The sequence below is a fragment of the Labeo rohita genome, chromosome 17 (assembly GCF_022985175.1).
Source record: "Labeo rohita strain BAU-BD-2019 chromosome 17, IGBB_LRoh.1.0, whole genome shotgun sequence".
Classification (NCBI taxonomy): Eukaryota; Metazoa; Chordata; class Actinopteri; order Cypriniformes; family Cyprinidae; genus Labeo; species Labeo rohita.
The window spans coordinates 20,552,018-20,568,380 of NC_066885.1; the positions used below are offsets into that span (position 1 = coordinate 20,552,018).

The window sequence follows — 16,363 nt, forward strand, 5'->3', positions numbered from 1 at the left end:
CTATATTTAATTTTTTTTTATTTTAAAAATACATATTCTAGAATGTTTTTTTTTGTATATATAGGGTTTCAAACCAGTGTGACTACTGTATATTTATAGAAGTTCCAGTTAAAATTTGTTTACAGAGGAATAAAAAGCACATGAAAAAGCATTTTTGTCCTTATGCATCTGTTGTCTCTCTGAGATACTGACACTGAAAGATCAAGAAAGGAATGAAGATACTCTGCTGAAAAAAAAAAGACAGAAAAATGCATATAAATGTATTTTGTGTGAACGTAAATAGCCTGTAAAGCAGAACAGTCAGAGGTAATACTGGAAACACTACTCCTTTATGATTTCATTTACTCTCTCACCCATTTATAAAGCTGCTGATGTGAGCAATGGAGATATTTTTCGCTTCTCATATTCAGAGCCTCTTTTTTTTTTCTTTTTTTTCTTTTTTTGAGGCAGTCACTGATCTCATTTGGGGGGGACTGAGCAAAAGGTTCACCATTCGAGACTCTCACAACGATACGTGAGATGGAATACAAAAACTGATAAGCGAATAAATCAGATGCCTCATGAATATTTATAATGCTGCTTACCTGCTCAATTAACTTACAGATTTAAATGCCATGGAAACATTTTGAATCTCTAGCTGTGTGCATTTGGTTGATAAGGGATGAGTTGCAAAATTTGATTTTGTTTTCTTTCGTGTTCTTTTATTATCTAAGATTTGATTACAGCTCTGAAATGGTTTGTAAATACGTTATGGGTTTGTATGCACTGGACTGTGAATAAATAATACAGCTGTGTTAGTTATGCATGTTAAACATCTGCATTTTATAATCATTTGTTTGCTTGCTATGAAGTCAGTTCACGTGTATTTACACATATGCCTAAGAACATTTTATTGTTGAAATGTATTAAATATTTGCTGCATCTCCAGATCCAAATACAGCATTAACATGTCTATATGCTTTCAGATCAGTTAGTAAACAGACTAGATTGAAATGATTAAAATAGATAGCAACTGTTGCTCTTTAGGGTAAACAGCAATTATTCTGTAAGAACCAATGAAAGCATTTGTTCATTGGACAGATGGCAACATCAAAATGTGCTTATCTTACGACATTAGCATAACTGAAAACCAAAACATCATTATTGCTTCCCAGACATCAAAATCATTTTTCACATGGATCATTAATAATGCAAACAAAAGACTGCAGAAGAATCTAATTTAGCTCATGGTGTGAACTCCATTCAGTCTGTGCGCTGCGCTCAGGTATATTAATGAACAAAAACCCATACTGAATTCACTAGAAGTACACGTATATTTGTACTCGGAATACATAGCCAATGCTGTTGCCAATAATGTCAGCAACATGGAGATCTGATTTAGTAAAATCATTTAAGATGCACCTGTAGAACAAAGCATGATAAACAAAAGCCTTTCTGGCCTAAAACCAGTATAAGGAAATAAATAAAACAGCTAGCAAATTTTTCCATCTGCTTGGACATACATTTAAAACTGGTCACCATGAGGATTGAAGAATCCAGGTAAGAAAATAAATCCACAAGTGTATTACACTGTGGTTGAAGGGCACTGAGAGTCTATTTCAAAGAGGAAAATTCATTTCAGAAGTCATAAAAATGGACAGCTTCAGTAGGCTACTATTATGACTATTAAAGAAACAGTTCAATCAAAAGTGAAAATTAGCTGAAAATTCACTCAACGTCAGGCCATCCCAGATGAAGACCAGTTTGTTTCTTTATCTGAAAAGATTGAGAAATTTACTTTAGCATTACATCACTTGTTCACCAGTGGATCCAGTGTAGTGAATGGGTGCTGTCAAAATGAGAGTCCAAACAGCTGATAAAAACACTAATCCACATGACTCCACTCCACTAACATCTTGTGAGGCGAAAAGCTTCAAACAAGTCCTCTATACAGTACGTAAGATTGCTTTCTTTCTCTGAAAGAAGTTGTCTCTAAACAAATCTAGAATCTACAAAATGTTAATTATTTTACCAAAATTGGGGTATATTTTTTATAATATTTTTTATTTAGTACTGACCAGAATAAGATATTTCACATAAGAGGTGGTTTACATATGAAGAGTTTAGATGCAAAACCAGCTAAAAGCCATCTTGGTCAAAAATGAGATAATGATACTGAGTGAATGCTCCTGACACATATTATACATCCATCAAATACTTTTACTTCAAACTTGCTAAAATACCAGCCTCAGCCCAATCAGAAGTACCGGTACTTACATAGAAACCTATACATCTGAGCCTGATAAAAATGCATTTTTTAAAGAAAGACGTCAGATGGATTTAGCTGGTTTTGCATCTTAACTCTTCATATACTCAGGAGAAAATAATAGTTGAATTTATATTTAAAAAAAATGACCCTGTTCAAAAGGTTACACTTGATTCTTAATACTTTGTTGTTACCTGAATGATCCACTGGTGTGTTTTTTATTTATAGTTCATGAGTCTCTTGTTTGTTTTGAACAGTTAAACTGCCTGCTGTTCTTCAGGTCCCACAAATTCTTTGGTTTTTCAGCATTTTTGTATATTTGAACCCTTTCCAACAATGACCGTGTGATTTTGAGATCCTTATTTTCACACTGAGGACAACTGAGGGACTCATATGCAACTATTACAGGTGGTTCAAAAGCTCATTGATGCTTCAGACGGAAAAACGATGCATTTAAGAGCCGAAAACTTTTGAATGGAATGAAGCTGTGCAAATTTCTCTTCTTTTTGCCTAAATCATATTTTTTCCATTTAGTACTGCCCTTCAGAAGCTACAGAAGATACTTACATGTTTCCCAGAAAACAAATCTTTAAATTCAAAAAGTTTTCACCCCTGGCTCTTAATGCATCATTTTTCCTTCTGGAGCATCAGTGAGCATTTGAATGGTTGCATGAGTCCCTCAGTTGTCCTCAGTGTGAAAAGATGGATCTCAAAATCATACAGTCATTGTTGGAAAGAGTTCAAACACACAAAAATGCTGAAAAACCAAAGAATTTGTGGGACCTGAAGAATTTTTCTGAAGAACAACAGGCAGTTTAACTGTTCAACTGTTGTATGATCCCTCTTATTTTGGTAAAATAATTTACATTTTGCAGATTCTGCAAGGTGTATGTAACCTTTTGACCCTTAACTGTATTTTGTATTATGGATTTTGATGCGAGTGGAAAACAAGGAATAGACTTTTCCACTCTAGGAAGCCTTGTTATGGATTATGGACTAGTACTTTAGCCAGATGCAAAGGCTTAAAGTTAAAAACATTTTAATGATAGATTTGTTTCCAATAAATATGCAGCTTTTCATTTCACAATACATTAACTGATAGACTGAAGTTGTGTGGATTACCTGTGGATAATTGTGATGTTTTTAATCAGATGTTTGGACTCTCATTCTGACAGGATCCATTCACTGCAGAGGATTCATTGATGAGCAAGTGATGTAATGCTACATTTCTCCAAATCTGATCTGATGAAGAAACAAACTCATCTACATCTTAGATGGCCTGAGTGTGTGTAAACGTTCATAAAATTTAGATTTTTGGCTGAACTACTGTTCTAAAAACAGTTAAGCATCTCTAAAACAGTGAATGGTCACATTAACATTAAAGTGCTTAAATGCTTTCCTGTAGCTCAACTAGTAGATGGGTTCAATTTTAAGGGAATGTAAATGCAAACCATGAATGCACTGTAAATCACTTTGGATAAAAGCCAAATGCATAAATGTAAATACATCATCTTACAACCAATCATTTGAAATTAAAATGCACAGCATTTATATGGCAAAAACAAGTGTTTTTGTTGATCTGCATTAAAAGAAAACATGGAAATGGTGGATGTTACTCAGTTATTATAAAGTATTTGCAACATCTCATTTCTCTCATAAGACCAAGTTAGTGCTGTCGGGCAAAAGAGGGTCAAGGTAGGTTCAGCATGACACCCTGTGGTAACTCTGTACCAGTGCAGCTTGTGTTGTCTTAACTATATAAAAATATACACCCAAAATGACACTGTCAATTAAAAATTAAAAAGCTGTTCTCCATCAAGTTTTAGTCTTAAATATTCATCTAATACTATTAGTAATGAGGTCTACAATGATTTAATGTAGATTACAGCACACAACAAAGCCTTCAGGAAAAATATGCACACAACTGAGAAAACCTTCATTATGTAACATGGATTTTTTATGAAGCTTTCTGACATAGTTGCCTCAGGACAACTTTGAGAAGCTGTTAACATCTCACAATCAGTGTTAAATATGTAATTATGTGCTTTATGCTTAATTTGGATCGATGTCAACACATCAGAAGTCAAAGAACTAAACAAACGAGACAAGTTGATGCTCATATATTATTTATTCCTTTTAAATATTTTCCTCTTATAATATACATTTCTATCTTAAATAATACAAATGCGCTGTGCTAGATCTATTATTTCAAAGAATGCCCAGTACTTCCATGCTGCACTGAAATATATATATTTGTATAGACACGCTCGCCCACATACACACAAACAGCCATTCATCAAAGGAGCAAAGAGCTTGGAATTCATGGTCAGTTTTGTATACAGAGGAATGAACATAATCCTCTCCTTCTCTCCTTATTTTGGTGCGCAACATGTTGCCATCCAGAACATTCTGCTAGAGAAGTATACATTTCAAAAATACATAATTTTCACACAAACAGCAACCATTAAGGAGTCTACTCAACCACACCGCCAACCAAAGCAAAACGAGCTCTGCTTAAATGTTCCGCGAAACCGCTATGGCATTAACACGTCTAAACTGGCATATCTGACGCTAGGAGATGACACTTACTGCGATAACTGAGAAAAAAAACAGAATGGAAGATCAAGACGAGATTATTTTACTTCTGTTTTTTGTATATTTTGGTCAACACTACTGAAGTTGGGCATGATATATATTTATATATATATATATATAGGCTATGCAAAGGGAGTATAACTATTAAACGACAAAAATCATATCTTCATCACAATGACAAAATTACTTCTGAGTCCGACTGATTAATATTCACTCAATAACGTGAAAGGAATGGATTCAAGAATACCTTAAAGGGTATGTCTTTATGTAAAAAAAAAAACAATCAGGTCAGAGTTGAACCTTTTTTGAGACCCTGTGAGTACTTGAACTCTTCCATCTCCTCAATAAAGAAAAAGTCCAAAACAAGGAAGTGTGACGGTCAGCATATAGTGCGATCAGACAATCATACTGATGCTTTTTAGCACAGATAACAACGTGGTGCAAAACAAGCAGGCCAAAAACGTGAAGAGGCTTCAGGAAAAACAAAACCAATCAACCAACCAACCAGTATTTCTTCACATAGCAGACTGTTAACTATTTAAAGGCACAGACAGACCATATAAAACAGCTTTCTCATATCGTAATTAGCGATCTTGTAACAAAACTACCATGTAGGACGAGAAGCAAAGGGCACACGTTGAAAGCAGGCCTGTGCGCGCGAGATAAAGTTTGTCCATTCACATTTGTAACTGACAGTTAGCGAGTTCTCGTATCTCTTTGTACACGTACAACAAATACACAGTATTTTCCTGCATCGGAGATCAGTAGCAGGTGACATTTTGAACCGAGTCAGCATACGTTTTAGTGCAAACTAATGAAGTTGCGAAGGTGGATGTTAAGGAGTGGCGTGATAACCTTTGGTTTGCTGGGAAGGCAGAAAACGGGGAAACTCTGTGTCGGATATAAGGCAAGTCATGATGGGCGACGGGAGGACGAAAGCTCGTTACTCATTGGTCGATCGACAGAATGTTACGTTAACCAAATGCATTCTGGGATATTTGGTCCGCCACGATAAGTCTGTGATCCCCCACACCCTGTTACGATGATTAATGAATGATCGGCCGTTGAACTGATTGGTGCCTCCTAAAAGACGGAGCTTGTGTTCAATTCATCGAAAAATAAATATTTTAACCTTCAATCTCGATTAGTAGGTTTAATAAGGGTGCGTTTACTACCAAAGAGAGAATATTAGAGCTCTATTCCATAATTCAAGGTCATTCTTAATGTACCTGCATTAATTTCTTCGTCTTTTTTACACTCACTCAGCAAATATAAAAGATAACTGCAAAAATAAATACTCAAATTCATGGAGTGAAAAATCACATTTTGGCGATCGGTACCTTTGAACTCAAGGTATTTGTGCTCAGAATGCCGTTCTACAAAGTCACACGGGATATAACAGTTGAAGCTTTTTCACTTTTTCAGAAGTGCTACGCCGAGAGCATTTATCCTAAAGGGAAAACGGAAAACAACAACTCCCTAAAGACTTGTGGCCATCCAGTTGATCGGGCTTTGATTGTGTCACAACGTTTTGGATTCTGGTTTCAGTGTATGGCTCCATTCAGACCTACTGCAGGTTTTTCAGCAGACGACCGTAGCGGAAGTCGTAAACGTGACGGCAGACGAACACCAAGTCGGGGTCGATGTCGTTGGGCACGCAACGATGAGCTGGAATTACATAGCTGGAAGGAGGGACCAGGGAGCTACGTCTGGGAAAGCCCTCCTCACGACACTTCACCAAGGCACAAAATCTGAAACATTCAAAATCACATTCGATTTATATCAAGGATACGACGTGATGATACATTTGACACTTGCAATGAGCTGACAAATATGACTGCTCACCTACAGTACTGTGCTAATGTCAACACATAGCACTTATCCTCGATACATGCCACACTGTTTTCATCCTGATGCCGAGATGCGAAAATCTCATTCTGGAAAAAGTCACACACCATCAATATTTTATATTCAACTTAAGGCAATCCATGCTATAAATCTATTGCAACGAGAAATAAAAGAAAAAACTTTTACGTCTTTTAAAACGTAATAAATCAAATATTGATGCTGAAAGATGCAGGCGTGTATAAATATTCCCTTTATGAATTACAATACATACAGTTGAGGTCAGAAGTTTACATACACCTTGCAGTATCTGCAAAATGCTCTTTTTTTTTTTACCAAATAAGAGGAATCATACAAAATGCATGTTATTTTTTATTTAGTACTGACCTGAATAAGATATTTCACACACAGATGTTTACACATAGTCATTTTTTTATTTTGTTTAGTGATAGTTGTTCATGAGTCCCTTGTTTGTCCTGAACAGATAAACGGTCCACTGTTCTTCAGGAAAAATCCTTCAGTTCTGACAAATTCTTTGGTTTTTCAGCATTTTTGTGTATTTGCATCCTTTTTACAATAATGACTGTATGATTTTGAGATCCATCATTTCACACTGAGGACAACTGAGGGACTCATATGCAACTATTATACAAAGGTTCAAACGCTCACTGATGCTTTAGAAGAAAGCATGATGCATTAGGAGGGGGGTGAAAACTTTTTAAATTTGAAGATCAGGGTAAATGTAACTTGTTTTGTCTTCATGTTATATCTTCTGTAGCCTCTGAAGCACCAGTGAGCGTTTGAACCTTCTGTAATAGTTGCAAATGAGTCCCTCGGCTGTTCTCAATGTGAAAAGATGGATCTCAAAATCATACAGTCATTGTTAGAAAGGGTTCAATTGTTAACCATGCATTTTGTATGATCCCTCCTATTTGGTAAAATAATTTACATTTTGCAGATTCTGCAAGGTGTATGTGAAGTTTTGACCTCAACTGTATACAGTGTTCATAACGTGTTTGAGAGTACTGGGAGTCATTTGTTTGTCCATTTCAGTGGTTTACTTGAACACAGGAAACTTGTGCTGCCTACTTCCTCTATGAAACTCATAATCAAAGGAAGTCAAATGTTGACACTGCTAGTCCCCAGAGGACCACATTGCTGTGCCATGAACAGTTCTAAACTCACCTCACAGTGCATGCTGGGATTGCGACCCCCCTGAGTGTGTTCTGGGCGGTAGTACCAAAACAAGCTCATCATCAGCTCTCCTGAAAGTAGGTATAACATATTATGAGCTCTTCTGTGACTTTCATTGAGAAAACAGTATTTAGAGTAGAACTGACCTGACTCAGGGTCTTCCCAGAAGGCAGAGACTTTGGCCACGTAAGGCAAGGACTTCTTCCTGGGACCTGAGCGCAGTAGCACTGTGTCTCTGACCCTGATCACTTCTCCATCTCTCTGCACTCCTTCATAGCACCTGCGCAGGGATGTGGAGTCCTCACCCTTAAACGAAATGAAAAATATAGTTACACATTGTATAGTATGACTTAAGGCCACGACACACAAAGCCAACTTCAAAGAACTAGCAGTGACGAAAGCCGACGGTGTTGTCACCACACGTCGGCAACGTCTGGACCAAAAAACTGTGCTTGAACACACCGCACAGACTACAGCCGACTGCAAAATAACACATGCATTCTGCGCCTGCAATATATATGCATCATTGAAAAGGAGAAAGCGAAAAAAGGATATACTCTATATATGAAACGTAAACAAAGCAGTGCTTGATTACCATTTTGAATAACAGTTGAATATGTTGATAACTTTATTCATTTAAAACAGCTCATGTTGTTATGAAAAAATGCACATTGTGGAATGCCTGGGTAAGATCACAGCCTTCTGTTTGTGCCGCTGTCATTTACATGCTCGTTTTCATACCCTTTCGCTTTAATTCTCGGGCTAAACTGAACATCCAATCAGAGCTCTCACTCTTTATGATGGCCTTGATGGGGATTGACAAACTGCCACGATGTGTGGAACAATTTTTGTGGTAACCATGACAGCATTTTATTTTTAATAGAATTTTTTGTAACATAAATGTTTTTTTACTGTTACTTTTGATCAGTTTAATTAATCCTTGCTGACTGAACTGATTTCTTACAAAAAAATCTTCCTGACCCCAAACCTTTGAAAGGTGTGTGTAGGCCTATATTAAAATTTTGCACAAATATACTATGTGATACTATGGGGTGGGGGGGTTTGCTGTAGTGTGTCTGTAGGAAATATCAATTTACAATTCCAAACATTCCTTTTGCCATTAATTGTAATAATCCAGTAAGATTTTTGTATGGACAAGGAGTCTGACAACAGCCAGTTGTCAAATCGGAATCAAAAAAAAAAAAAAAAATCGAATCAAATCGGAGTAATATTAAAAATGATGCTGGCACTTCCAAGCTTTAGAACGACATAGGTGTGTGTTTCTCTTCATCAGTCCAAAACAGTGTGAGGCACTTTTTATTTTGGATGGATGCATTTTATTGGACTTGTTTTGGACTGATGAAGAGAAACTCTCGCCTATGCTGTTCTAAAGCTTGGAAGTGCCAGGATCATTTTTAATATTACTCCGATTAGATTCATCTGTAAGAAGGAAGTCATATACACCTATGATCCCTGGACAGTGAGTAAATAATGGGCTAATTTAAATTTTTGGGTGAACTAACCCTTTAATAGAAAAACTGAGAGACAGACTAAATCCAGAAGAACTGGAATATTACAATTAATGGCAAAAAGAATGTTTGAAAATGTAAACTGATATTTCCTACAGACACACTACAGCAAAAGACAGAAAAAAACTAGTTTAAAACCTTTTGTTTTTACTGGTGAAATACTAACAGCCTAAGACTTTTGCACATTAGTGTGTGTAAATATATGTTTACCAAGATTAGTATACTCTTTCTTTTTTTGTTTTTAGTACTCTATTTGACAAGGCTAGGACAAGGACTAGTATCCAAATGCCTAAAGAGCAGCACAAAGACGTAGTAAATGCATGAGTCAGCAGCGTTCTAGACTAAATAGATTGTCTGCTGAATCCTGAAGTGTTGTGTATAAACATTTCAGAAACTCTCAATTTAATACAGATGTTCTAGCTCATAAAAACACTAAAACGGAGAAATAAATAAAGCAGCATGATGCAAACATTTTTAAAACACAACTGCTCATTGTCTGAGGTTTGCCTACTGGCTATTTAAAATATGAAATATGTTTAAAAGCACCTCACTGGAATTTAATAATAATTCATTTCCAATGAATTCAATGTTTACTAATGTCATTTTGCAAGGGCTGTTCTAAGGAAAACACCCGGGGCATCAAGTCATTCATCAGATATAAACGCAAATGCTTTCAATGAACTGCCCTTTAAGTCATGCTCTAGGCACCGAAATGTCTTTTTGTGCTGACACCATCCCAGGACAGCGCAACTCGAGTACGTACCACAATGAACACTTCCTTTTCTGTTGCCACACCAACAGGCAGCCAGCCGTTTGTTGCCCGGCGACGGCTGATCTTAGACTGCTTGGCAGCGCCGCTGCCATGGCCCGCTCCCAGCTGGCCATCCTTAATGTGGGGGCAAACAGCAGAGTCCCGCACCCCAGAGCGAGAACCGCTGGGCGGCTTGGCCCTCTGAGGGCATTCCCGTCCCACTCTAATCTGCACCTGGGGTCGACCGGCATCGGGAAGAGGCGTCTGCAGGTGGGGCACTGACTGGGTGGGTGGAGGCACACTGGATATGGGGCAGATGGACAGAGGCAGGGCAGAAGGCATCGTGATGGATGAGCTGTGGTCATCCAGGGGGTAGGAGTAGTCTTCTACAGGAGCAGAGGAAGCAGAAATCATTGGTTCATAAAATTCTCAACATGCATTTACGATCATAAACAAACACCATATTGCATGTAATACAACACGGCAGACTAATGCAGTCATAAATGAGTCAGTGTGCCAGATGCTGCGTGGTCAGATGCAAAACTAGAGGGAGCCTCTAACCACAATTACATACAACCTTGAGGGGATTGGATTTTATGACAGGAACTACATATCAATTTGGAAATGTGATAATTAATACATAATTGAACTTCCAACATAACAATGACAGTGCATTATCAGTCTCCTAACATCAAATTGCTGGGTGCCGTAAGGTTTGTGTAGGCATCTGAGAAACACACATGACCAAATTGGTGGATGAGCCAATCTTGGGAAACCTCCTGTCAATTGCTTATGCGGTTCCCATAGTGATGAGGAAATTCGAGGTGCGAGCCTGGTAATACATGGAAAAGGGACAGGAAACATGCATTTTAGGGTCTGTATCTTGGCTCAGAAATTAAATATCTACCACTACCACTAGGACTGGCCGATAAAACGATATCGATAATTATTGCGATTTAATTTTTATCAATAAACCGATTACACGAGTTTGATAAATGTTCAATATAATGTTTAAAGTGGAACGGAACAGCGCTGCTCATTTAAACCGAAACCATTCAAACAGAAGCGTGACACTAAACAGAGCTATGAGATCCAGTATGAAGTGCTTGAATTTAGCGAAGAACACAAACGACGATTTAAACTAGTTTAACGTCATATGAAACAGTGCTGAAAAACAGCACTGATACTGTCAGAAGGCTTTTCAGTCTATAAATCGTCATCATTTACCATGGATTTATTGTGGTAACACTAAATGCACCATGGTATTGTGACAGAAATATGAGCTATTCATATAGAATTTTGTTACATTACTAATGCAGACATGTATTAAATGTACTAAAGGAGTAATAGAATGTAATTACAGTATTTTTTGAGAATAAGCTGGAGAGTTTGTGCATTTATATTAAATGTATTTAGATTACTGTTTTTTATACAAATTCTTAGAAACCATATATGCACATTTTACCATGGTATTGAGGTGCTGTATGTGTGGTTTTAACTGTGGTTATCATGATCTAAATGTATGCAGCTATGGATGACCAATGGATAATTTTAACAAAACTCAAACAGTAAGAATAATTACATTTCACCATATAAAAATTATGTTGTTACAATTTTTACAGATGTCACTGTTTTTTGATTATGAACAAATCTACATCTGCATCCTAACTCAAGGTACTAATACTGTCAACTCAAGCTGCTGTCAAATGTGCATTTTTTATGAGTCAATAAAAGTAATATTAATACTGAAGTCAAGTTATGCTTCAAAGCCAGGCAACACAAATCGGTTTCATGATTTGAAACAACATAACTAGAAAAATTGTATTGTGATCATTTTTTTGCCATATCGCCCAGCGATATTACGTACTCACTTCATGCTGTTGTAAAGCTGTACTGTGTCCTAATGTTTATTCATGAAGCACAAAAGGATATCTGTTCACACCTATATTTTTTATATACAATGACAAGTTCATTGTGACCACAGACTGTCAAGTTCCAAAAGGCAAAAAACGCACTATAACAGCACAAAGGAGTCCATACAGTATGTGTCATGCACTAAAGTATTCTTGCATATGCATTTCACATGAGGGTGAGTAAACAATGACAGATTGTATTTCATCACTGGTTGAACTACAGATTCACCTCACTTAGAAATGCATATTTCTTACGTAATGTGTTACTCAGGAGAATATATCTTTGGGTGAACCATTTCTTTAAACTGCCTAAATGTGGGGACAAACTGTGGGAAATGCAACTGTGCAATTTTAAGAAATCAAAAGTGCATAGTTGGGAACTGTCAAATTAGGAGGAAAAAAAGATTTAATTTGAATACCATTTTAAGTTTTACAGCTCATAAACAGACCTTTAAAACTTTAAAATGTACTCATTAAAATGTACTCACCCTAAGGCCATCCAAGATGTAGATGAGTTTGTTTAGCATTACATCACTTGCTCACCAAGAGTTAGAGAAATGGTGCCATCAGAATAAGAGTCAAAACAGCTTTTGTCTTGTGAAGTGAAAAACTGTGCGCAAGTGTTTTGATAAAGAAGCAAACTCATCGAAATCTTGGGTGGCCTGAGGGTGAGTACATTTTCATTTTTGGGTGAACTAGTCCTTTAAAATGTTTTCTAAATAAAACCAAAATAATTCAATTTTTAAACTAGAAAGTGAGCCAAGAAAAACTTTAAGTTGGCTTGAGAAAGCCGGACCAGAAACTTTTAAGTTCGGATGATTTTCTGTTTGAAGTTTAAAGTAGTTTTAAAAGGTTAAAGTTTGAATGCAGTCTGTCAGATAGCTAGATGGATAGATAGATATCAGAGATAGCACATTTTTAACATGATTAACAAGTTGTTAACATGTTGCTAGTTTGTTTCTAGCATGATTAACATGTTACTAGCATGTTGCTAGCATGATTAACAAGTTGTTAGCATGTTTTAACATAATTAGCAGGTTGTTAACATGTTGCTAGCAAGTTTCTAACATGATTAGCAATTTGCTAGCATGTTTCTAGCATGATTAGTGGGTTGTTAGCATGTTTCTAGCATGATTAGCCAGTTACTAGCATGTTTCTAGCATAATTAGCCAGTTAACATGTTGCTAGTATGTTTCTAACATGATTAGCAAGTTGCATGTTTCTAGCATGATTAACAGGTTGTTAGCATGTTTGTAGCATAATTAGCAAGTTGTTAACATGTTGCTAGTTTGTTTCTAGCATGATTAACATGTTACTAGCATGTTGCTAGCATGATTAACAAGTTGTTAGCATGTTTTAACATAATTAGCAGGTTGTTAACATGTTGCTAGCAAGTTTCTAACATGATTAGCAATTTGCTAGCATGTTTCTAGCATGATTAGTGGGTTGTTAGCATGTTTCTAGCATGATTAGCCAGTTACTAGCATGTTTCTAGCATAATTAGCCAGTTAACATGTTGCTAGTATGTTTCTAACATGATTAGCAAGTTGCATGTTTCTAGCATGATTAACAGGTTGTTAGCATGTTTGTAGCATAATTAGCAAGTTGTTAGCATGTTTCTAGCATAATTAGCAAGTTGTTAGCATGTTATTAGCATGGTTAGCAAATTATTAGCATGTTGCTAGCATGATTTTAACATATATAACATGTCGTTAGTATGTTTAAACTTGATTAGCATGTTGTTAACATGTTACTAGCATGATTAGCCAGTTACTAGCATGTTGCTAGCATGATTAACATTTCGTTAGCATGTTTCAAGCATGCTTAGCAAAGTTACTAGCATGTTGCTAGTCTGTTTCTAGTATGATTAGCATGTTGTTAACATGTTACTAACATGATTAGCCAGTTACTAGCATGTTTATAACATGATTAGCATGTTGTTAGCACGTTTAGAACATGATTAGCAATTTGCTAGCAGGTTTCTAGCATGATTAGCAGGTTGTTAGCATGTTTCTAGTATGATTAGCCAGTTACTAGCATGTTTATAACATGATTAGCATGTTGTTAGCACGTTTAGAACATGATTAGCAATTTGCTAGCAAGTTTCTAGCATGATTAGCATGTTGTTAACATGTTACTAGCATGATTAGCCAGTTACTAGCATGTTGCTAGCATGATTAACATTTCGTTAGCATGTTTCAAGCATGCTTAGCAAAGTTACTAGCATGTTGCTAGTCTGTTTCTAGTATGATTAGCATGTTGTTAACATGTTACTAACATGATTAGCCAGTTACTAGCATGTTTATAACATGATTAGCATGTTGTTAGCACGTTTAGAACATGATTAGCAATTTGCTAGCAGGTTTCTAGCATGATTAGCAGGTTGTTAGCATGTTTCTAGTATGATTAGCCAGTTACTAGCATGTTTATAACATGATTAGCATGTTGTTAGCACGTTTAGAACATGATTAGCAATTTGCTAGCAAGTTTCTAGCATGATTAGCAGGTTGTTAACATGTTGCTAGTATGTTTCTAGCATGATTAACAAGTTGCTAGCATGTTTCTAGCATGATTAGCAGGTTGTTAACATGTTTGTAACATAATTAACAAGTTGTTAGATGTTTCTAGTATAATTAACAAGTTGTTAGCATGTTGCTAGCATGTTTCTAGCATGATTAGCAAGTTGCTAGAATGTTTCTAGCATGATTAGCATGTTATTAGCATGGTTAACAAGTTATTAACATGTTGCTAGCATGATTTTACCATAATTAACATGTCGTTAGCATGTTTAAACATGATTAGCATGATGCTAGCATGTTTCTAACATGATTACCATGTTGTTAACATGTTACTAGCATGATTAGCCAGTTACTAGCATGATTAGCATTTCGTTAACATGTTTCAAGCATGATTAGCCAGTTACTAGCATGTTTATAACATGATTAGCATGTTGTTAGCATGTTTAAAACATGATTAGCAATTTGCTAGCAGGTTTCTAGCATGATTAGCAGGTTGTTAGCTTGTTTCTAGTATGATTAGCCAGTTACTAGCATGTTTCTAACATAATTAGCCAGTTGTTAACATGTTGCTAGTATGTTTCTAGCATGATTAACAAGTTGTTAACATGTTTGTGGCATTATTAGCAAGTTGTTAGATGTTTCTAGCATAATTAGCAAGTTGTTAGCATGTTGCTAGCATGTTTCTAGCATGATTAACAAGTTGCTAGAATGTTTCTAGCATGATTAGCAAGTTCTTAGCATGTTGCAAGCACGTTTCTAGTATGATTAGCATGTTGTTAACATGTTACTAGCATGATTAGCCAGTTATTAGCATGTTTATAACATGATTAGCATGTTGTTAACATGTTTAAAACATGATTAGTATGTTGTTAGCATGATTAACAAGTTACTAGCATGTTGCTAGCATGTTTCTAACATGGTTAACAAGCTACTAGCATGACTTTAGTTGCTAGGCTTGGCTAGTGATAGATGTAGTTGGAGTTTAACTAGTTTTGGCTCATTTGAACATTCCGTCAATGTAAGTCTATGGGATTTTTCCCAATTTTAATCGTCATTTTTAGGAAAACCGTAAGTCTGATCAGTTAGAAAAAATATAGCACACCCGGTCAGATCAGTCTGAAGATCTGGGCTGAGTTTGGAGTTTGTAGAGTTAAAGCTCTAGGACGAGTTAGAGTTTATCCTTTTAGTCTCAGAAGAATAAAAACTATAAGTTTAAGTCGGCTTTCCCAAGCCAACGTAATTAAACTAGAAATCTGGTGAGGCTGCCGAGTTTCAGTCATTTTAAAAGCCGTTCAGTCTAAATGTGAAGTCAAATCGGTACAGGGTTGGAGGTCAGTGAGTGGAAGCACTGAGTGACTTTTCTAAAATTATTTCAATTATCTTTTTTTAATTACTTTGTTACTGCCCCACTGAAAAGACAGAAGAAGAATGACTTTAAAATAGCTGATTAACCTGTTGTTGATTTTAACCTGCAGCAGGACGGTCTCCCTCAGGGACCTCTCTAATGCAAAAGATCAGGTACGCAAGACAGGTCTATCAGCGCTATCACACTACCAATCCCCCAGAGTTTTGACATCAATGAATAGCAAACGCAGAAATTTCATTACAATCTGGAATCCTGAAAATCCAACAAATGCAACAAGCGTAAATTGAACACCAATTCTGAACAAATCAAACAGCCCTCATATGCAATGCACACAATGACATGCGGTTGGAGCGGTAATCACCCTCTGTCTATACAAATAAAGGATAATAATACATAAGATAACCCT

The 16,363-nt window shown here is 36.3% G+C and overlaps 1 protein-coding gene across 3 annotated transcripts in view; it reads right to left on the bottom strand.

The window, feature by feature from the left end:
* Window positions 1-4,354: 4,354 nt before the first annotated feature.
* Window positions 4,355-16,363, bottom strand: part of bahd1 (bromo adjacent homology domain containing 1) — a 39,939-nt gene continuing 27,930 nt past the window's right edge. For all 3 annotated transcript variants that reach the window (XM_051133688.1, XM_051133690.1, XM_051133689.1), the window contains exons 3-7: window positions 10,172-10,545; window positions 8,026-8,185; window positions 7,871-7,950; window positions 6,686-6,777; window positions 4,355-6,591 (exon numbers count right to left, since the gene is read on the bottom strand). In XM_051133688.1, coding sequence (XP_050989645.1) covers window positions 6,408-6,591; window positions 6,686-6,777; window positions 7,871-7,950; window positions 8,026-8,185; window positions 10,172-10,545 — 890 coding nt within the window. In that variant the 3' untranslated portion in view covers window positions 4,355-6,407. The remainder of the gene's footprint in view (window positions 6,592-6,685; window positions 6,778-7,870; window positions 7,951-8,025; window positions 8,186-10,171; window positions 10,546-16,363) is intronic.